The 23,127-nt window shown below is 24.3% G+C and overlaps 4 protein-coding genes across 9 annotated transcripts in view; 2 read left to right on the top strand and 2 right to left on the bottom strand.

Moving 5' to 3' along the window:
- LOC126895527 (fumarate hydratase, mitochondrial-like) overlaps positions 1-5,014 on the bottom strand; it is a 27,911-nt gene extending 22,897 nt beyond the window's left edge. The window contains exon 1 of the mRNA XM_050667487.1: positions 4,902-5,014. Within this exon, the coding sequence (XP_050523444.1) occupies positions 4,902-4,943 (42 nt within the window). The 5' untranslated portion in view covers positions 4,944-5,014. The remainder of the gene's footprint in view (positions 1-4,901) is intronic.
- LOC126895532 (valacyclovir hydrolase-like) overlaps positions 1-6,475 on the top strand; it is a 16,084-nt gene extending 9,609 nt beyond the window's left edge. Inside the window, exons 5-6 of one of the 3 annotated variants that reach the window (XR_007701669.1) lie at positions 4,960-5,139; positions 6,286-6,475. Coding sequence is in view for 2 of the 3 variants with exons in the window: in XM_050667501.1 (XP_050523458.1) it covers positions 4,960-5,056 (97 nt within the window). In the remaining variant the exon portion in view is untranslated. Of the gene's footprint in view, positions 1-3,294; positions 4,087-4,959; positions 5,318-6,285 lie in introns of those variants that run through there. The other 2 variants (XM_050667501.1, XM_050667502.1) reach the window with 2 other exon arrangements.
- A 626-nt stretch (positions 6,476-7,101) lies between these two features.
- On the bottom strand, positions 7,102-16,196 carry LOC126895526 (AP-2 complex subunit alpha). 2 transcript variants are annotated; one of them, XM_050667484.1, is made up of 20 exons: positions 15,881-16,196; positions 15,374-15,479; positions 14,730-14,941; positions 14,368-14,456; positions 14,066-14,170; positions 13,762-14,008; positions 13,597-13,705; positions 13,367-13,517; positions 12,674-12,842; positions 12,477-12,614; positions 11,231-11,413; positions 11,024-11,155; positions 10,762-10,959; positions 10,419-10,589; positions 10,186-10,355; positions 9,401-9,530; positions 9,190-9,328; positions 8,693-8,837; positions 8,050-8,260; positions 7,102-7,654 (listed from the first exon to the last, which is right to left on the bottom strand). In XM_050667484.1, the coding sequence occupies exons 2-20, from the start codon at positions 15,435-15,437 to the stop codon at positions 7,577-7,579; spliced, it is 2,841 nt and encodes a 946-aa protein (XP_050523441.1). In that variant the 5' UTR covers positions 15,438-15,479; positions 15,881-16,196; the 3' UTR covers positions 7,102-7,576. The 2 variants fall into 2 exon arrangements, with proteins under 2 accessions (XP_050523441.1, XP_050523442.1); XM_050667485.1 differs by lacking the exon at positions 15,881-16,196 and having other exon boundaries at positions 14,730-14,963.
- A 3,219-nt stretch (positions 16,197-19,415) lies between these two features.
- Positions 19,416-23,127, top strand: part of LOC126910281 (V-type proton ATPase 16 kDa proteolipid subunit c) — a 5,581-nt gene continuing 1,869 nt past the window's right edge. Inside the window, exons 1-3 of one of the 3 annotated variants that reach the window (XM_050692706.1) lie at positions 19,422-19,792; positions 21,739-21,928; positions 22,000-22,828. In XM_050692706.1, coding sequence (XP_050548663.1) covers positions 19,720-19,792; positions 21,739-21,928; positions 22,000-22,204 — 468 coding nt within the window. In that variant the 5' untranslated portion in view covers positions 19,422-19,719 and the 3' untranslated portion in view covers positions 22,205-22,828. Of the gene's footprint in view, positions 19,793-21,738; positions 21,929-21,999; positions 22,829-23,127 lie in introns of those variants that run through there. The other 2 variants (XM_050692708.1, XM_050692707.1) reach the window with 2 other exon arrangements.

Consider the following 23,127-nt stretch of genomic DNA (forward strand, 5'->3'; position numbering starts at 1 on the left):
CATAAAAAATTTACATTTGCCCCATACTTCTGGGGTAAATGAAAATAACTATTTCCAACAGCAAGTGTTTTATTGAACAAACATAATGGGCAAATGAAATTGTTCTGTTACAGCTATCATTATATTATTTCATGTATTCGATACCTACAAATTTCCATTTGTCCCAAATAGTATATTGTGTATGGGGTAAATGAAAATTAAAGTATAGTTGATAATGTTATAAGCCTGGGGCAAATGAAAATTTGTTTGAATTACATAAATTACAATTAAATTAGTCAAATAATTAGGTAATCTTTATTATTTTATCATAATTTATTACAGTTTAATGCTTACTTACTATTTCATAAACTTTCAAAATATATTAACAGTCTTTTGTTTTCATATAATAGTGATAATAATAATTTAACATAAAAAATAACAATGTAAAGTAAAAATTATAAACAAAATAACAAACTAACAGCATTTTTAGTTTTAAAATATATCACATAAATTAATGTATGAATAAGTAGGTAACATAGTGCCTAAACTGATTATTTTTCATCGACATTTATGTATCCAGGAAATGTGTATATCGTTTTTCTGTTCTTCTTATGTTCAGTTGATATTGGTAATATTGCAAGAATCATCTCTACTGTAATATCTGACAAGTCATTTTCAACAATATAAAAATCAGTTCCAATTTCATTATTTTTTTTTAATCCTCGGACTAAAATATCCCTATCATCTTCATCTACACGTTTAATTAAACATACATACTTAAAATGTTGTTTCTTACGGTTCCCTCCAATAAAATCTATTAAAAGAAATACTCCAGGTTTTATTTGAGACCAAATTGGTGTATTGTATAAAACTTCTTCAATACTTAAATCTAATGAATTGTCATTACAATCATCTTCTGATGAATGATAAACTACATCATCAATATTATCAATTGATTGTTCCAACACAATATTTTGTACATCTTTAATAGCTTTCTTAGGTCTCCCAAGTTTACTAGGATATTTGATTAGCTTTTTCTTTGAGGTTGCTTCCTCCAATTATTTTAACACATTTTTATTTGTTAAAACTTCACCATACTTTGTTACTCTAAAATGAGGAACTCGGTCTTTTGTAACACAAATTGTATTGTTAGTTTTATATTGTATTAATTGAATTGAAAAAATAGATATTATATCTTTTGGGCTTACTGAGATATTATTACTTGATGTTGGAAAAATTTAGTCTATAAAAGTGTTTGACGTTGAAGGTTCTAATGAAATTTGATTTTCTACAACTGTTAATATGTTTTTTTTTATATAATTACGCACTCTGAAGTTGAAAAAAAAATGATAAAGATCGTAATATTTCAAATTATATTTGTTACTAATATTTCCATTTACCCCAATTGATTTTTATTTTGTATTTTACAAAAAAATATATAAATTTCATAGAAAAAGTGATATTAAACTAGTTTTAGGGCCGTATAGTAAATAAGTAAATATGAAATGACACTTTAGTTCAAACTGTACTGTTCTACTTATATTTTTGATGAAGATGCCCTTCTCAAAAGCCGTTGAACAGAAAATATAATCTAACATAATCATAAACACTTTTTCGAGTGATAACAATTTATACATATCCTCAAATTTTCCATATTTTTATCATTGCACACTATTATACCTTATGTGTACTGTGGTTATAATGATATCGAATTCTATAATCACTAATAATTTATTTTAAATAATATTTTTTTCCTTTTGCCCCAATTTCCATTTACCCCACTTGACCCTACTGAGTATTCAAAAAGTAAGGAAACAAGACAATTGTTATAAACAATGAGAATAATAGAAATCCGTTTCCTTACTTACTGAACACTATATAAGGCAATTTTAAAATCCCAGTTCAGTTTGTTTACAGATGATCTCAGTGGTGGATTTTCAACTTTTTTAGGAGTGGGATCCAAAAAATGTCTAATGATGATAAGTAAAAAGAGATCATTTTTTCTACTTTTACATTATTGATATTTATTTTATTAAATTTTATAAAATAAAATAAAATTTAATTTTCTTTTCGTTTTACAAAGTTCTGTGAGAAATACATCAATTGTTGTAAATTTTTCATCTTTATTAATTAACATCATTGTCAACCCGTTTAGTCTAGCCTGTGATTTAATAAAAAACATATTAATATCTTTTATATTGTTAATTAAAATTAAAATAACATATTTAATAATGCGTTTTAAGTAATAAAAATTGTTTATCTCTATCGTAGTATTTCTTATATATGTTTTGATTCGCTTTAAATTTGAAATGTGCTCTCGTTTGATACAGTGAAAACTAGTAAAGTAGCAAGGAATTTGAAAAACTATGAAGATACTTGGATCTATTACTTTATTGCAGACTGACATAACTTGAAGAATATTTTATGATTTTTGTCCACGTTTTTTAATCTTCTTTGCTATAATATATATTCAGTAGAATACAGCGAATAATTTACCAACTCTAGTAAATTATATCTTCTTTATAATAATTTACTAATCGAATAAATTAATCCTCATTTTCTTCTGTTTTAAACAATGACTGAAAATTATAAAGCTTAATCTTAAGTATGACAAACTTTTGTTCGAGTTCTGTTATGTAATAATCCATATATGAAATAAATATAGATTTTGAGCATAATCTATAAAAATGTTCATTTCTTCTAAAGTTTCATCAACTAAAGTAGTTATTAATCTTAAATCAATGTTAAATTTTTGCAAATATTTTTTAAGAGGTAAACCAAAATCCAAACCTTTTAATGATACAATTAATACAATAATAATTTCTCATTGATTTTTGTAAAAGTTATGCCTTTCCATTAGTTACGTTGTAATTCCAATCTGATATCAGATTTGATTTAAAAAAAAGTGTCGACAACAAATTCAAAAAGCTTCAAAAAACATGTATAGCGAAAAAATTATGAATTTTTTCTGATAAAACATTTATTTGTTTACTAATTTTTTTACTAAATGAAAATACAAAAATATCTCGAATTTCACAAATTAAACTTAATCAGTTCATAATAGGCCATACACTACATAATTTAGAGACAACAAGATTTAAAATATTAAAACAGTGAACATAAATTGCAGAAGGATAAATTTATCTTATGTAAAATTGAACGCCTTTATAGTTTCCTAACATAGTTGTGGTCCCATCGTTGCCTTGACAAAGAAGATATTTAAGCTCTACACCAGTTTTAGGCTTTTTAATATTGTACCCTTTGAATCGTCAGTTAGTACAAATTGTAAAAATTTTTCACAAAGATAAATTTTAGGTAAATCAATGAATCTGACATTGAGAGAAATTTGTTTAACTCTTGACATATCAGCTGTTTCATTAGCGTGTATTGAGATTTTTCAAAACATTTAAAAAGTCCGTAACCGTCAAGGCAACATTTATTGTGTATCCACCACGAGACCTTGAAAACGAAGCACAAAATGTACATAATGCATCAGAAAACGGATGAAGATTTAATTATTAGATGGATATTTAGTAGATAAATTTTCTTCCAGCATATTTATTTGGACTTCATTAGACATTTCAATAGATTTAGAAAAAGCTGTTTGAATAAAGGATTGTTTATATTAAATGGAATTTTAAAAATATATTATTCAGTAGTTAGTATTTACTTAATAACTTTTCTTATAATTTTATCGTAGAAGTACCGTTTGCGTTAAATATTGTTAATTAAATAAATATTAACGGAATTTAGAGAAATAACAGAAATAGTGTAATAATCGTATAATACTACATAAATATATCTGTGAAAAAATTAAAAATAATTTCGAAATATTTCATTTACAATAACAAGTGTCCAGATCTATGCATTCTGCACAATAATTAATGCACGCAACAGCTCCTGGAGTGGGTACAGACCAGTTGGACCTCCTAGTAAATCGGCCACTGGTGATCTTAAAATATACTACTAATAAATTCATTTAATAATTGTGTTACTCTACAAGATTTGAATTAATTTGTATAATAGTGTAACAATATGATCTTAAGTTAAATGAAAATAATTTTATATATATATATATTACTTTTACGCTTATTAAATAATTATTATTTACTCAGTAAATAATGTATAAATTAAATATATACCTAAAATTAAAAACTTAGAAGTACTCTTGTCGAGTGATTAGCTTTTCTTTACACATAGATCAAATTAAAAAAATTATTAAAAGTTCTTCGTTTTTTGAAACGTAATAGCTTGAAATTTAATAACATAATTCGTTTTCAAATCAAGATTCTAAACTGCTCATTAATTTACTTAATATTTGAATATAATTGTGTTTTATGGAATGCTTCCATTGACTATTGGATAAAAAAGTTAAAATATGTACAAACTTAATTTTTTTAATGTATAGCTCCTAATTTAGGTAAAAATATTGCTATTAATGCTGTTTACCAAATATTAAATTTATTAATGTAAGTTATATTTACAAATTATTTAATCACCTAATTTGTTATTACTTGAATTATATTCAATTATCATGTCTTTGAAATAAGCTATTTTGATATGTATTTTAATATTAGTTAATAATTTGTGTTTTACTTTTGTTCTTTTGGGCGTAGTAATAATAATAGTAATCACTACAACCAAAAATTTAATTCATCTTGAATACACTTTTAACGAATAATAACGTTTTATCGTCTACTCTTTTTCGTTTTATTATGTTTTACTTTATTTTTAGCTATATATAATAGCTTGTTATTATTATAATTTATATATATATACTATCAAACATATTTATACTTTTACGAAAATATGGGTTAATCATATAATTTATCCATATTTTCGTTTAAAGATATATTTTGTATATCATTATAGAATATTTGTTAATCGTTATAGTAATTAAGATATAAATATAACATTTTTACCTCAACGGTTTCAAGCAATTTTTTTGTTATAATAGTTTCCATCCTTATATTGTTTCAGGCTAAACATTTTTCCAAATGGTAAACACAATATTCACTTAAAATATCCAGACGAGTTTAATTCCATTTTAGATGAATTTCTGTCAACAATAAATTGATTGTGGAATATTATTTTTACTATTGAACGTAAAAACAAGATTTTAGTCATTATTTAAAAACGTTCTACATTGAAATAAGAAATGTAATTATTATTATTAGTACTAATAAATAACATTAAGTTAATAAATTTTACATGATGTGTAATTATGATTAAATGTAGTTCCTCGATAAGAGGGGGAACGAGATTTTAAATGATATAAAAAAACTTGTAATATTTCAAATTTCATAAAATTTATACATACATAACCCTAGTAAAATCATATGCGGACTTTGAATTGCTAATAAGTAAAAGTTACTCGAAAATTTAGTAGTTTCCTCTATATGTTCATAACATATATTTTTGTAATATTACCTTAGTATACATTTAATTTATCTTGCCTCGACGTACTGTTTAAGCTATAATTTAAAAATTGCAAGTTATTCTTCTAGAGTATTAAGTATCAGTGTTTTAATCTAATAATTTTATGCATAGAAATGTACAGAATATGTTTGTTACGTATTATGCTAAATGAATTGACTACAATTACATAATAAGTTACGCTTAATCGTTTTAACTTAAGATAGGGTAACTAAATACATAATAGAATTGTGACATTGGAGATCAATTCTCCTAAAATAATAACTGTATATTATTCCCTCAGATTATAATCTATGTTATTACCCAAAGCGTTACCAAAACTCTTAAAATGAGACCATTGCTTAGTGTGAATAAGGATGTAAAGGGTTTCCCATTACATTTAACAGAACTTTATGATCCCTTTAAACATGGATTTATAATAGTATGAATACTTAGAAAGCTAAAAGTAGTATGGTGAGAAATCAAACATTTTTTTGTGGTAGAAAATTAAAATTGAAAAAAAATATATCCACTTTTTTTATTTGTTTTTATTATTTTAGGGTGTAACACCTCCCTTCTTTTAAATGAAATATTTTTTATGTATATAAAACATATTTTATATATGTTAAACTTTTAATGCCAATGGGTTATACAATGCAATTATTATTTTTATTAGTTTTTAAATAATGGTGAGTAATTAAATAAAATTATGTTAAATAAATTCTAAGATAGAATAAGTGCACAAAACGTAAGTAATAAAAATTCAAAATGAAGTTGATCAGGGAAAATAAATTTTATTTTACGTTTTTATAATTAATATAAGATCATAATCTAGAAATACAAAATAAATACTTGATACAATTAATAAATAAATAATAATTTAATTATTAGGATACAGAATGGATCACATTAGGTGTATACAATAATTTTTAAGTATAACATAGATAGTTGCATAATTATATATTTACGAAATAGTATTAATGTGATTATTAATAGATTCAACTTAAAATGTTTATAATTGTACAACTTAAAACATTATATATTAAAAATTATAAGTTTCATTTGTATAATTAGCCTTTTTTAGAATATAAAAAATGAAATTATGAAAAATTAGTTGCTTAAAAGAATTTTATATGAGTATAAATAAAAATTAGGAGCTATTAAATAAGCAATTAATTTCAGCTTTACTAGTATGATTAATTATTTTTTAATAAACATTTAGTTTGCTTTAATACTTGATTTAATATAAACATTTTATATCAATAATTAATACTTACATTTAAAATAAAGGTATAATTTATAATAATTATCTTGGGTATTTGTTTAAATGGCATATTAGATAATACTAGCCTAGTGACTTTATAATAAATCAATAACGTTAATAAGTAGAGAGTTGACCTAGGACTATTAGAGTATAATTAAAAATATTAGGGTTTATAATAACTGATCAGAATATAGTATGTTTTTTAACTATAATTATTAGTTATGTATATTTACAGTTAAATTTATAATTAACAACTTATATACTTAATTTATAAATCAATATAAAAGTATATATTATTAAGATTTTCTAAAGGATTTTGTGGTAACTTCTAAAATATAACCTAATTTGAAGAAAAAAAAACAATATTATATTAATACAATTTATGGATATTAGAGAAACTGTTTCATTTTGTTTTTGATAACATTGAACTGTAAAAACTAGAATTGAAAATAAAAAAAATTACCACATACTATATTTATGTTTGCACTGCTCACAATATTTTGGTACATTAAATAAATAAATAATCAAATAAAATAACAAATAAGTTAATACAATAATATAAAAGACACCTACAGTTTATTCAATAATATTTATAAATAATAAATATAAAAAAAGTGTTCAAAGTCTTTGGGGTCTTGACATTAGCTTGTTATTTACACACACATACCATAAATAAATTAATAAAAACAAAGTGTATATAGTATATACAACACAAGCTATTCACTTAAAATAAACTATATAACATCAGACTTACGATGAATTCAAACTTTAAAGTTTATATCTTGCATTATTTGTATATATACCTCTAATGTGCGTGTGTATAAAACAATAATTTGAAACCGCAATAGACATTTTTACTAGATGACATTAACAATTGTAAAAAAGTACACATTACTAATAAATAATATCAGATAGATTTTAAAATTGGTCGGCTAAGAGATCACATATCTCTATGGAGACGGGTTCTTTACTAGATCTTACAGTTAATCGATACATCTATAAAATAAAAACTTTATTATTGAAATAGATAAATAAATTTAAACAGTTATGTTATTTTTATAAAAAATAAAATGCTAAGAATGAATTATTTTGAGAAAATGGTTGAAATAGGATTTGTTAATAAATGGTATAAATTTAAAAACAAAAGCATTAAAATATAATCAAAGTTTGAATTTTTGAATTACATAAATAAAAATATATATTATATACATATTTAAAAGGAAAAATAAATTTACATTTGACTCGCAACAATCAATATAAAATATCTTTAAAATTGAATGAAATTTAAAAATAAAAATTTGTCAGGTAAAAATATACTATTAAATGATTTTAATATATTTTAAACTAATATTTTATTAAGATAAAATAAATAATATTTAATTTTAACTAACCTGAGCTTGTTTATTTGGTTCTAATCGTAATAAACAACCAATTTGTTGTGATTTTGTATGAACAATACCAGCACACACAAAATTATCAGGATTAGGATCAATACCATCTAACAACTGCATTCCAAATCCAGAAAGTTTTGTTCTAGTTGACACTTGATCCATCGGTTGTGATGCTTTAAATATTTTTTGAGACTTTTGAGGGTCATGGTTACTAAAAAAAAAAAAGGACAGTACAGTAAGAATCTAGTAAAGTAAAGTTGAGCCATATTTTATAATCGTATTGATTGATATCTGACAGTAATTAAATCACTGAAGTAAAACATTTTGATGTGTATTTAAACTTCAATAATGTATACAAAAATTAATACTTATCCATAATATTGTACTGGAATTGGGGATTTAAAACTATTTACAGTACTTTCTATCAAGATATTAATAATAACTGATTATATAAAATTATTTTTGTCTAAATTATCATAGAAATAAACTTGAATTAAATATTAAGCTACGAAATTTCAAATTTAATTTGTAATAGCATTTCATTAAAATTTCTAAAAAACTTTAACTTTTATATTTAGTCATACAAAGTTGTAATGTTTTTAAGAAGAAAAATTAATCTCTGTGGTTAAAATTAAACCATTACCTGCCAAGATTTTTCCAGCGTGCGAAAAATGATTCACTATTCATTTCTGTTGGTTCAAAGAATTTATTTAACGTTACAGGAAGCTTAACAGCAACATTTTGTGGTACACCATTATATACAAAAGATACATTAATAATGGGTATTCCTGAAATATTTTTAATAAATATTTATGGCAAATCAATGTTAAAAAATAACTCAAGATTGATTTTTAGTAATAAAAATAACACACACAATTTCATAGTCAAATAGAAATAGTTCAGAGTAAAACTGTAGAAGTACAAATCTAAAAACTATTCTTTGATATAATTTAAATTATGAATTGATCAAAAAGTAAATTTTTATACGTATTTCACTTTTTAATGAGTACGGGTAAGTTAAAAAATATTCAATGCAGATTAATTTGACTAACTTACATTGTTGACCAAAAATACGAAAAATTATTTTTATCACACAAAAATAAATAAAAAGATATTCAATAGTATATTGTTATTAAATACCTGTATACTCTTCTATACATTCTATGATAGCTAACTGCTGTATTTGTGCACCAGCTTCTAAAATGGGTTCTATAGGTTTAATTTGAATTGCTAACTTAGTAACCCAGAGATGTGGACTAGATAAGACAGTAGAGAAATTCTAAAAAAAAATAAAATTTAATTAAAATAATAGTGTTTTCAAATAACTGATTAATTGTATAGTTAAATATACCTGTAATGGTGTAGCAGTTTTGTTCCCATAAAATAGACCAAGTCGGCCTAAATTTTTTTTAAATTCACATTTAACACCTACTTGAATGAGTTCATTTTCAAACAGTACTCCGTTATTTTTACAAATAAATCTGTTAAAACAAAAAAGGTTATTTAAATATATATATTTAAATACACATGCACACAAGATCATTCACTTATCATAAACTACTCAATATATACTTTTTTTTATTGAATATTAAGAATAATGATAATTTTTTAATTGATTTCTTTTAGTTCATTGTTTTTTTTAAATCATAAATTATAATAACATATATAACATAATAAATTATGTTTATCCCTTATACCTTATAAGGATGTCAACTTTAACAAATTATTAATTAGCTTATTAGAAAGTCATTGGTCAATAATAATTTTTGGAAATTATTAACAATTTAAAATACTAAAGGTGAAGAGGAATAAGTGGTTCTGCTATTTTTATAACTAGATATATCCTGGCCATACTCTTCCTTTCACCTAGATATAAATATGTCAATAACTTCTAAAATACTGGTCCAAAAGTTGTTATAGATCAATCATTTTCTTAATTAGACCATTACCTGATAAATAAAAGTTGACACTATTATAAGGTATGAAGAATGAACATGAAATTTTTTTTATGATTAAGAGACATTAAGACAAAAATTGAGTTAAAAGAAACAAACAAAAAAATTATAAATATTATTAATTTTTCGATTAATTAAGTGGTTCATGATAAGTGAATCACTCTGTATATATATGACTTACTTTTTAGGATTGTAATTATTGGTACTTGCACTCAATGAATTTGAGCCAGCTGCTCCACTACCATATAAGTCACCTAACACATCCACTAGCACATTAGCATTGCTAGATGAATGGGTTGATGTAACATTTGGAGTAGATAGCCCAAGTAGATCAGCTGAATTATTATTTGACTAAAAAAATAGTTTTATAAAAGTAATTTTAATGAGGTTAATATAAAAAATATATATCATTACATTTGTATGATTGTTATGATGATTATTTTGATGAATAATTGGTGACGGTTCGGGACTTCGATTTTCCTGAGTTTCGTTATCAGGAACACGCCCTGGTTTTTTCTTTTTTAACACTGCTAAGATTGATGATTCACGTTCTGGGAATGATGGCATTTCTTCTAATACAGTAGCCTACATATATTAAATTCATCTTTTTAACTTTTTAAAATTGAAAATTTAAATATTACTAATAAAACAATTATCAACATATTTTTAAATAAAATTTTAGTTCCTTATATAATAAAAAGTCAAAAGGAAGAATAATATAATTGAATTGTTTGATATATAAAAACTAATGATTTACCAAAACATCAGTTGAGACTATTTTTGAAAGTTGTAAATATTCAGAGGCACGTTGTTGAAGTTCAGCATCAGCACTCCGTAGATTACTATCTTGTTTTAAAATTTCTTGAATTGTAAATTTAACTTCTGGGAATAAATTTATGAATTTTACATATGTTGATAGCAATAAAGCTCGAGTCATTGGGGAACACAAATGATACTATTTAATGGAATGAAAGAACTATTAATACAAAATTTTCACTTATTAAATTTATTTATCAAACCTTGGAATGTAATAATTGAAATTGTACATTTGGTGCAGACCTAGAATCTCCTGCAATTAAATTTCCAAATTCTCCAAGAATATATCCACCTACTTTAACCATGTTTTCATGACATGCAGGAGCTTGAAGTGCCTATATGATATTAATAGATATAATAATAATATAAATTGTAAAATAGTATATACTAATATGTAATAAATTTTTTACCTCAAAAACAGTTTTAGCAGCATAACCTTGAACATCATCTCTGTTTATAACAATTTGAATGACACGGTACCAAACTTCTTCTGACACATAATCACCAGCAATTCTTATTAAATTAAGAATAACATCTACATACCAGGTATAGTCAGTTGCATATTTTTCTGCTAAAATCGCAACTTTTAAAACCTACAAATTATCATTTTTATAAAAAAATATACAAGAATAAAATTTTAAAAATATAGTAGTGATCCAAGAAAATGAAGTTTTATCATTTTAAAGGTTAATATTGATTGATATCTAACAGTGTTTAATATTACTATTGTAAAACACTTCAATATGTATTTGAAATAAATTAAAAAAAAATTACAAAATTATAAATTTAGATGTAGATTATTCATAGATAAGTCATTAGAAAGTCTTTCTTTTTTTAATCATATAATACACAAGTAATCTTAAATTTAATGTAGTATTTAAAGGTGTAGATATTCTGTTGTTATGAAAAACACTTCAAAATCAGCAATTTTTTTTTGTATGATTTTAAGCTTTAATGCCCAATAACTCCTAGAAATAGTGATTTCAGATAGTTTTCATTATATCTTCAAGTATATTATATTAGCTATAACTTAATATAGATTTAAAGAAGATCGGTTTTTTATAACATTATCAAAAATTGAAAAAAAAAAATATTGATCTAATTTTTAAGTTTTTATAGTTAATAATGGAATTTTCAAATAAAATATATCTCCGACAAAGCAAATATTTGAAGTATTATTGATAGTGGAAGTATAGGTATACTGAACAAATACAAGAAAACAAAAACAGCAGAGTAAAATCAATAGCTTCTCAGCTACATTTTGAAGCTAAAACTTTTACAATTCTTAAATACATTTTTAATGATATCTACAGCAAAAAATGTAGTCAGTTAACTAAATTTAATTATTTTTTAGAATAGCCAAAAAACTATTTGAGATCACTAAACGCTTTTGTGGTATAAAATTTTTCTGAATTAATGTTATAGAAGGAAAATAATATATTTATTATTACAAAGTAATTTAAAATAAAATGAGATAAGATTTATTTCATACGATTTCTATAAAACTTTATTTGTCAATACATTAAATATTATATTAATTTTACTAAATTAAATGTTCTATAAAAAAACCTATAAAACAGCTAATATTATCTTATATATCAGTATATTTAAAAGATATAAAATCCTGATCTCAAATAATAACTAAAAAACCCATACCATTTCTTCTCTAATAGAGTAGTCAGCTGTTTCTAGATAATTTAACATTTCCTGAACTATTTCTTCGGCATTCGATTTATCACACATAGCATAAAGTAAATCAACAGCTTGTTGTCTCACCGAAACATCTTTTTCCATCTAATAATTTTAAATTACTCAAAAAATAATCTCAAAAAATATGATATATAAAACATTACTTTCATTGATAAAATAACAACTTCTTGATGCTTCTTAACTGCTTCATGAGAAAATTCTGAGTTTGCTAAGAGACACATTGATTCTAATGCTAAATACCTTAAATTGGTTTCACGATTGGATAAAAACTGACCCAATTGATTACAAGCTCTAACAAGTAAATTTGGCTCACTAAAAATGAAACATGAAAATTACATATTTTTTTTTTTTTTGTTAGTAAATATACATAAAACTACTTTGGCAATTATCAAAATAAAAATATTAATAAAAATCATTTATTATACATTAAACATTAGGGACATTACATTATACTTTTTACTTTTACATTATATAAAACTTGATTGTTACTATTTAGACAAAATGATTTGGCATTAATTAATCAAAGAAAAAAAATCAATAAAATATATTTCTGTCTGTACAATTATTTTTAAATATTTTATTAAATGTATATATTTTTAGAATTAAATGCATATTTATTTTATATTAAAAATAAACATTTTTTCCAAATAATCAATTCTTAATACTTACAAAGGATTTATTTTTAAATAAAATGTTCTACAAGTTGATAATTAATTTGTATTAGTTATTCATGGTTGAAAAAAAAATAAAATACTTACAAAAGTAAGATATCATGAGTAACATTTTATTTTTTGGTCATTACTTTAATATTTATGTATTATAATTAATATTCATACCTATCATTATGAATTATTAAGCTTATAGCTTCAAATAACACCGCATTTTTAGCGTTGGAATGTTGTACTTTTTTTGATTTAGGTGCTTCTTGTGCTTTATTTAATATTGTTTCTAAACATTCATTTAGTCTAACTCTTACACCTGCATCTTCTAAAATATTTATATTGAACATGAATAAAAATAAAATGTTAGTCTTTTTTGTCCCAGTTATTTTAAGTTATATTTTTACCTGGAGTTGAATAATTCTGTAATAGCCGAAGTAATTTAACGGACAACCATGGAGCTGGGACAAAGTAATAAGTATAATCTTGTAAATCTGTGTAACTAGCAGTAACAATCTACACAAAAAGAATATAATTAATATTTCTAACTATTACGTTTTGTTAATAGGTACCCTTGAAAGTCGTGAAACAGCAAAACTGACACAAGCTTTATATTCTTTAGGGTTTCGTTTTACAAGAGCATCAATTAATGATACAGCAGCAGTTACAACTCCCAAATGTTGATCATTGAGTAAATGTACAATTCTTGAAGTCCATTCACTGGCACCATTTGAATCAATTGGTATGACATCTGGGTTAGTACGCAAAAGACGAAGAAAACATAAAGCTGCAGATTGCTTAACAACATCCATAGTATCTCTAAAAAAAAGATAAAAATAAATAAATTAGTTAAAAAATTAACTTAACAATACTTACCCAGATACAAGAAGTTTTGGTATTTCATATCCAAAGGCTTCAGCCATGTCTCTACTACCAATATTAGCAATACATTGCATTGCTAAGTTGACATGAATAGAATTTCTACAAATAATTAAAATTTTTATTTTATAATATTTGAAAATATTTTATGTCTTTGATCAAAATTGTTACAATTCACAGAAAAACTTTATTTTGATATATATTATTGTTGTCATACATGATGACAATATATCAAAATTTACATAAAATAATACATAAATATTAATGTTTATTTATTCTAGTTTATTAAAAAGACTTACCTAGATTGGAGATCATTTTTAATACTCTGATTAATGAGTTTAATTAAATCACTATTGGTATTTACCAATACAGAAATAAACAGGTATCCCTAAAAATATCAATTTGCATACTATATTATTAAAGTATAATTTTAATTTTAATCTATCTATTTACATTATTATAATTAATCTTTTTATTAAATAAGAAACACCAATAAACTTTCTCTAAAAAATAATAGAGAAAGTTAAGTTATATGATAATTTGATGAATAATTGGATTCTAATGGAAAATATTGAATATTAAACATATATATTCATTTATGATAGTAAAAATAAAATATACAGGATGAATTCATTAATTTACAATTGTTATTAACACTTACTATTTGTTTTTCAGAATATTTATTTGAGGACAATAAGTTGACAGCTTCCATATGGCCAAAATCGATGTCATGGCCCAACAAAAATATGAATAATAGTTTGCAAACATATTTCTTTTTCTGATAACCATCTAATGTTTTATCACCTTTAAATTTACTTCTAATATTTGCTAATTCTTTATTGATTCGTTTTATTTCTGCTTCTTTGCTTTTGCCTGGAGAGAATTTTCAACTTTACTATTCAATTAATCAATTCATATATTTATTTTAACAAACAATAATACTAATATTTCTAAGTCTAAATCAATTTTTTTATCTTAATTATAAATTACTAAAAAAAAGAATAAAAAAAACTAATCCTCTAAATTATAATTTATAATTAAATTTTAAAACTAAAAGTAATAACATTACCAGGTTAGTAATATGTTTGTAATGAAAATAAATTAGATAAACCATTATATTTCACAACAGTAAATTAATTCCAAAGAAATGAAATTTAATTTTAAAAAATAAACTGTTTAACAACATATCCTATATTCTTATCAGTAGAAACTAATATTAATAACCATTAATCAATAATAATAAATCATAAATGTTACTACTTAGAAAAAAGTTATTTGTGTTCTACTTAAGTTATTTTTACTTACAATTTCTGATATCTGATATAAAAACAGCCAATCCTCGCATACCATCTCCTCTAACAGCAGGCATGATAGTATTGATTAAAAAAATTCTTAATAATTAGCTTTATGCCTAAAAAATATTGTGAATTATTAGAAAAAGAAATATTAGAGTAATTACTTGATTCTTTAAATTAATAATTTTTCTTTTAATATAATAATAATATTAATATAGTGTTCATTAAGAGTTCTTAAATAAATCTTATTGTAAATTAATGAAACATTCCTAGTCTAGATTACCTAAGAATTTATATTAGTCATATTTATATGGGTGAATTAACAATATTTATATAGAATAACATTTAAATACATGAATTTAACAGCAATTTTTAAGACTATTTTAAATTCATCAGACCATTTTCTTAAAAATTTTCAATATTAAGGTAAATCGCTATCCTCAGTTAATGACACCAAGTATTAACGATGTCTTAGCTGACAATTGACACTAATAAAATGACATACATACATACATACCTATAAATTCCAGTTAACTAACAGTGTCATTCAAAAATACAAAGTGGCAACGTTTGCACATCAATCGGAAATTAATAGAATGATGATTGTAAAGCTACTATGAACATAATTATCACTGAATTGGCGCGCTCTCCAGGCAAGTTTACACACAAAATTATAATATTATTGACGTACAGACAAGTTGTCTCTATAAGAGAGACGTCACAGACTCGCACGAGATAAGTTTACTGAAAATTTAGCCGACAATCAAACTCGGATTTCAGGTTCTGGTTTCTATCTCCATTCTTCATTTAACTTTTTGGATACCTAGATTGTATTTTTTGTACATTTTTACTTTGCCTACCAATTTTTATCCGTTGGTCACACTGCACAACCACCGGCCTTTAAATTCTCAACCGGCGGAGTTATTTCATTTATATTTTCATTTTATTGTTTAAATCATGACGTTATTGTTTTATATTATTTCATGTTAAGATGAATAATTGATATAGAAGGATAAAAATTGAAAATATTATTTATTTTCTTAATTAATTTCACAAATAATAGTTTTAAAGGGCGTACAAAAACATATTTTACTCTATTAGATAATGTCCCACATACCATTTTCTCTATATTGTGTATTTCATAGATAATAAAAATATTAGGCTTATAATATTTATGATAAATTAGTATTAATTGTCAACAATTGATTTTACTTATTATCTACTAATAGATAATCTATTTTACTATCAACCATATTTGTTAAAATAAATATGTATAACTCAGCAGAAATAAATTTATAATCATGTAACTTTTTTCGTTTTACATCTTAAGATTTAATAAATTAACTAGGTAACTTGATGCCTTATCATTTAACTAATAATTTGTTTGACAATAACGAAAGCTTAGCATGGTTAACATGAAAACTATGGTAATGACGATTGCAGCTATGGAAGTGGTGATGACCACGGCGGTGGTGATGTTTCAAATTGACACTTGCTGTTCGGCTATTCTATGACAAGTTTTCAACGAACTCTAGGAGTTTCAACTTGCGGTAGTTACGCCCGTGTTTTTATGTTCCATGATGGACCATCTTACAAATTTTCAATTATTACAATTATCATATTAATTTACACATCATAATATGATTGAATTAATAAAACTTGTGTTAGATATTTTTGAACACTAACATATTAATATTGTATTAGTAAAACATGTCTAAACATATTTTAACATTTAGAACCATGAGCTTAACCAAACAAATGTATAAAATATTATGTGTTTATCGCTGATGATGGTAATATTATAAGTATACACGATTTCATAGTAATTTTTAAAATTTTATCAATTAAATATATTTTAATTTTAAATTAATATTTAAAATATTAGACACAAGTCATCAATTCTTAAAACCAAATATACGCATAGATGTAATATTTAATGTACCGTGTATCATACCAGGGCCACAACCAAGAGTTTTTTGGGGAATCAAATAATTTTAATGACTATTTTTTGCTCTAAAAACTACTAGGTATTCAAAACTTACTTTTCAATTTAAGGAGAAAGATAGACATTTTTACTACCCTACCCAGCTTTTTTTTGGAAAATACGCCATTGGCCATTTATATATAATTATTTGTTTGCGTGTTCCTGTAATTGCAACAAAAACATAGTTTTAGTGTGCCCGTCTTTTACACTACACCTGTTTACTTTTTAATTTACTTACCTTCTAAAATATTCATATATAGGCGCATATTTATTAATATTCAATAAATATCTTGGGATTGCTAAAACTATTTTAATTTCTGATATGTTTTTATTACTTTATTTAGCTTATCACCATATAAAAAGTGTGAAATTATACAACAATTAGAGGTGCTAAGCATCCCCTGGCACCCTTGTATATACGACTGTGTGTTAATGTGTAGTATCTAAAAAATCTGTGTAGTAACTATTATTTAGTATTATTTAAGCGATAAAAAATGTAGATTAAATTAACAGTGCAATGTGAGCAATAAGTATAATTTATTTATAATATTTGTATGCCTCTAAACATTTTAGTTTATCAAATTTTAATTTATTCAAATACCTTTTTTTAAAAGGGTCATTTAATTTTAAAATATATTTCTTCAAATGTGCTGTACAGGACTTTAGTTCCATTTGTTACCCGTAAATACGCCATTGAAAATAAGGTTTTATTCCTAAGATAAGAATTAAATTCATTAAAAAAAAATTCAGAAAATAATGTTTCTTATGCTGTTTATATTTGACGCTCACACTTAGAATATTTCTTTATTTATTAATTGTTGCATTAAAATATTTTTTAGGTTGAGGGAAAAATAAATTTAGCCACACTAAAAAGTTTACTTGGTCATTCCATTAACTATGATTCCGATATCATTTTGAAAATAAACAAGTTTCGGTCTATATATCCTCAATACTAACATACCTGACCTGACCTGTTACCTGACCTTTGTCTATTGTCCATTAAAAAATTTTGGCTACTGAACATAGTTCATCTATTAAATTTCATGTTGATCTTATTTAAGTTACATTTTATTGATTTTTTTTTTAATTAAACCCTACTTTAGCATATAATAATGAAAGAGTGGAAGTATTGAGTTTTAATGAAAAGGTTTTTTATTACTAGCTTTAAAAAATTGGAGAAGAGTTCTTTTTTATTTTGCACTCCTATTAGACGTTCTAGTAATTTGATTCTCGATGAACTTCAAATATGGGTTTGTAAGTTTTTGTAAAGAAATTCGCTTATATATGTGATTTTGTAATTGTACATTTAGTAACAAATAAATTTGAATGAATAAAAATGAAATAGAATCATAGGCGAACATCGAGGGATCTTAGAGGGTTACGTTCCCTAAAATTGAAGCATTACTTTAATTGTTATAGTAACTGTATTCTTTTGATTATAAATATTTTTAATCGATGTTGTTATCTATCCTACTTTGTTTTAAAATAGTTATTTATAGTAAAGAGTAATTTATAGATTAATTTTAAAGCAGAATATTTTACAATGATTATAAAATATTCTGCTATCGGATGGCGATATAAATCGTATAGTGATGATGTCAATGATAAATTGTTCGATACTTTGTTTTCTTATTAAGTTAATATTAAATTTTTTGGTCTATGTTCTATAGTGGTTCGTTAAATTGCCTTTATTAAGGCTGTATTTGACAATGAGCGTGTTAATAACATAATAAGTAAACATTATAAATTTAGGATATGGTAAAATACACATTAATTGTGTAAAATAGATATATTTTATTGAAATAAAAATAATATTAATTATTTTTAAAAATATTTTATTATGCATTTCGATATATTTATATTAGTAATGATATATTGTTATATGAGTAATTTTTCAGCCTCTCTAAAAAATTAAACCAAATGAATGGGATTGCAATTAGATTTCAAATTTTCGCGGCTAAGTTGTTCGGTTATTGTCGCTGAATACCGCCGGTAGCGGGCGTCCGCCATTTTTTGCCGAACAGCTTTTTGTGCTCTCCATAATAGAAACCACCTCTCCATATTTTTATACTCTGATTGCACCGTGGCTTACGATCATTTTACGTTTGTCACGGTTTTTTCTCCGCTGATCACCACTCGTTATTCGGTAACCCGTGTTAGTTGCTAGCTCCGTTACACTGTATATAGCAGCCTTTTTAAATTGGTCACTTTCCTACGTTCACGCGAGCAGTCGACCGGTAGTTAACAATTTTTGTAGTTAACAATTTTTTAACAGAATTCATTTTCTGTTTTAATACGATCCTCGATACTAGGGTCGTTTTTATTTGTTATATATTTTGTTTTTAATTAATTTAAGTTATAAAAAACTCAAAATGACCGAAACAAATCCAGTTTACGGACCCTTCTTTGGCGTTATGGGCGCGGCTTCTGCCATCATCTTCAGCGGTAAGCATACAGTTATAGTAGCCGTATTTTATTTTATTGATTTTGTTAATTTGGAACACTTTAATGTAAATCTACAATTGTTTTTATTACATCTAAAAAAAAAAAAAGATCATTTGCACGCTCGCCACACCCACTCTTCATAAATTAAATGATAGCTTGTGTGTTATTTGTATATAGTATTGAGAATTTTTAGCATTGGCTGTGTGTTATAGGCAATTTTATGGAAAACCAACATCAGCTGTGATATATTATTGTATTTAGCCACATATAACTTCGCATCTAGGCGTACAGCACGTTTTAGGCACTCGTGCGTTAGTTTTTAGGCGTGGCCTGGTTCTGNATTTTTAGCATTGGCTGTGTGTTATAGGCAATTTTATGGAAAACCAACATCAGCTGTGATATATTATTGTATTTAGCCACATAACTTCGCATCTAGGCGTACAGCACGTTTTAGGCACTCGTGCGTTAGTTTTTAGGCGTGGCCTGGTTCTGTTGCGATTATAGAGAGATAATAATTTTGCTATTCTTGGACATTTCTTAACATAGAAAAATTTTCTCTGTCATTATTCCATCGAGGAAATGTTATGACCAATTTTTATAGCATTTGAAGTGGGCGCTTTTAATGTTTAAATTTTAGATTTTTTTTTGTTTTTTACTTGTCCTACTTATAAATTAAAAAAAAAATGTTGGTTATTACATTGTGATATATGTAGTTTATAAATTAATTTGTTAAGGTGGTTATTTGATTGTAATTAATCTAGTTTAGGCAGTATTAATTTATATTATTGATGAGAAATTTAGTAAAGCTAAAATTTACTGATATAATTACTAAGCAAAATTTTTCATTTGAAGAAATTCGAGTTTCTTGTTCTATTACAAATACTTTATTATATGAGTTTTTTATCATATCAACTAGTGTTTTATTTTATTTTTTTTCTTAAATGGGTGTGACCAAAATTATCTCCAACTTATTAGTTCTAATTGTTTTAAAAATTCTTTTAATATTCTGAAAAATATAACATTTACTATATGTCTTGGTATATATTTAATAGGTTCATTAAAATTTAAACTAAAGTTTTTGATTTGTCTGTTGCAACATTTGAAGGTCATTTTTGTTATGTAAAACTTGTTTAAAGTCTTATTTAATTGATAACCAATAAAATGTAAAAATGAAAAATATAAAATTTAAATATACTTACTATGTATTAAAGTTTATTATATTCTACTCCTTATAAAAAATTATTTAATGCAAAAAATCTAGTTTCTTGACTACTTTAAACTTATTATGTTTTTATAATTAATACTTGAGTATTTAGTCTTTTTCATGTTTAACTCAAATATTAAATAGAGTATATTTTCTATGGAACTAATATTAGTTTTTTCTATTAACTTTTTACTTTGAATTATTTTTTATTTATGCAAAAATGTCCCAATTTTAAATTAAAAATAAATTATTTCTTAATGATAAAAAGTTCATATATTGTTTTCTGAATTTTTTTCATAATAATAATTTACTGACAGAAAAAAAATTACTTTGTTATCTTAATATCAATTGTTCTTTAGAATTAAAATAGAAAAATTTAAAGATTGATCTTAGTTTGCAACAAAATAATTTTTCAATGAGTTTAGATTAAAAGCATGAAGTCAATTTATATTATTATAAATAAGAAATTTTATTTTTACACGCTAGTTTTTAAATTTTGAATTAATACCAAAAAAAAATTACATTTTAAATTAAAGAAAACTAAATATTTTTATCCATTTTTCAATAATGTTTGAAAAATTGGTAAATGAATTTGCTATGTTATTGTTCATAAAAAACACAATTTTCAAAGATGTATTTTTCATTATCATCTATTACCTAAAATATATAATAGTTGTATACTATAATGTAAGTTCAAATTACTTTGAATGATTTTTAAAGGTTGTTATTTTTTCAATTTTAGCTCTTGGTGCTGCTTATGGTACTGCTAAATCAGGAACTGGTATTGCTGCTATGTCAGTAATGAGGCCAGAACTTATAATGAAGTCTATCATTCCTGTTGTTATGGCTGGTATTATTGCTATATATGGTCTTGTGGTTGCTGTACTGATAGCTGGAGCTCTAGATGAGCCAAGCAAATATTCACTATTCAAGTAAAAAAATTACTTAAGTTAGACATTTTAAAACCATTATTATTATTTTGGTATTGTTTGTCATTTTATAGAGGATTCATCCATCTTGGTGCTGGTCTTTCAGTTGGATTCAGCGGATTAGCTGCTGGATTTGCCATTGGAATTGTAGGCGATGCTGGTGTACGAGGCACAGCACAACAACCTAGATTATTCGTAGGAATGATTTTGATCCTTATTTTTGCTGAAGTATTGGGGTTGTATGGACTGATTGTTGCAATTTACCTTTATACTAAATAATATGTTTGCCCCCAGCATTTAAATCCATAAAAATTTTGTTCAAAAATAAATCCGTGAACATTGAAACGACACAAGTCTTTATACAAATTATATCATATTAATATTTTAGTTGAAAGGAATTAAAATTTTTATCCTTGCTCCCACACTCTTCAATGTAGTCGAATATAATTCTTCATTCCCTGCTTTAAAATAATTTCGTGTAGGAAAAAAATTCTTAAATAAAAAGATGGCCATTTTAATGCATCAAACATTATTTATTCTGTGTGTTCTTCTATTTAAATTTTATGTTGTAAAGAGTTATTATTTATTTGATTTTCCATCAGTACTTTTAAATGTTACTTAAAAATTGAGGTCCAAGTACCTTATATATTAAGTACTATTTGCGATGTGGTGCAATCCAATCTTAGTTAAGTGTTCGTTTGCTCTTCATTAATTGAGTAATGTACACCATCAATATAAAGATAATAAAACTCAATAAAGTATACAGCACAAATTTTTAGATGTAGAAATTTAAACTCATAAATAAGTATTAACAATGTTTCCCCGTTTATCTGTTGTACAGAATCTGTAAACATTTATTGAGAAACAAACAGGTTACTGGTTAGATTATATTTTATAATAGGACTTGAATTTAAGTTTCTAAACACTTACCAACTAGTTTTCTTTTAATATTTTAAGTGTACGTTTAAATGATACGTGTTAAACATTCCAATTGTATGTAATTATTTAAATTGTGTATTCCGGCAAAAAATATCAATTGTTTAAATTGTATAAATATCTGCCATCATATGTTCATTAATAATTCGAAAAAATAACTAAATTTTATCACTTTTTGGATTTGTTTATTTGTCATATATATTATAGTGTTTATAGTTTCTCATCATTTGTTCAAATTATTCATTTTATCTATGTTTAAAAAAAAA

The sequence above is a fragment of the Daktulosphaira vitifoliae genome, unplaced genomic scaffold, assembly GCF_025091365.1.
Source record: "Daktulosphaira vitifoliae isolate Bord-2020 unplaced genomic scaffold, ASM2509136v1 Scaffold_1, whole genome shotgun sequence".
Taxonomy (NCBI): Eukaryota; Metazoa; Arthropoda; class Insecta; order Hemiptera; family Phylloxeridae; genus Daktulosphaira; species Daktulosphaira vitifoliae.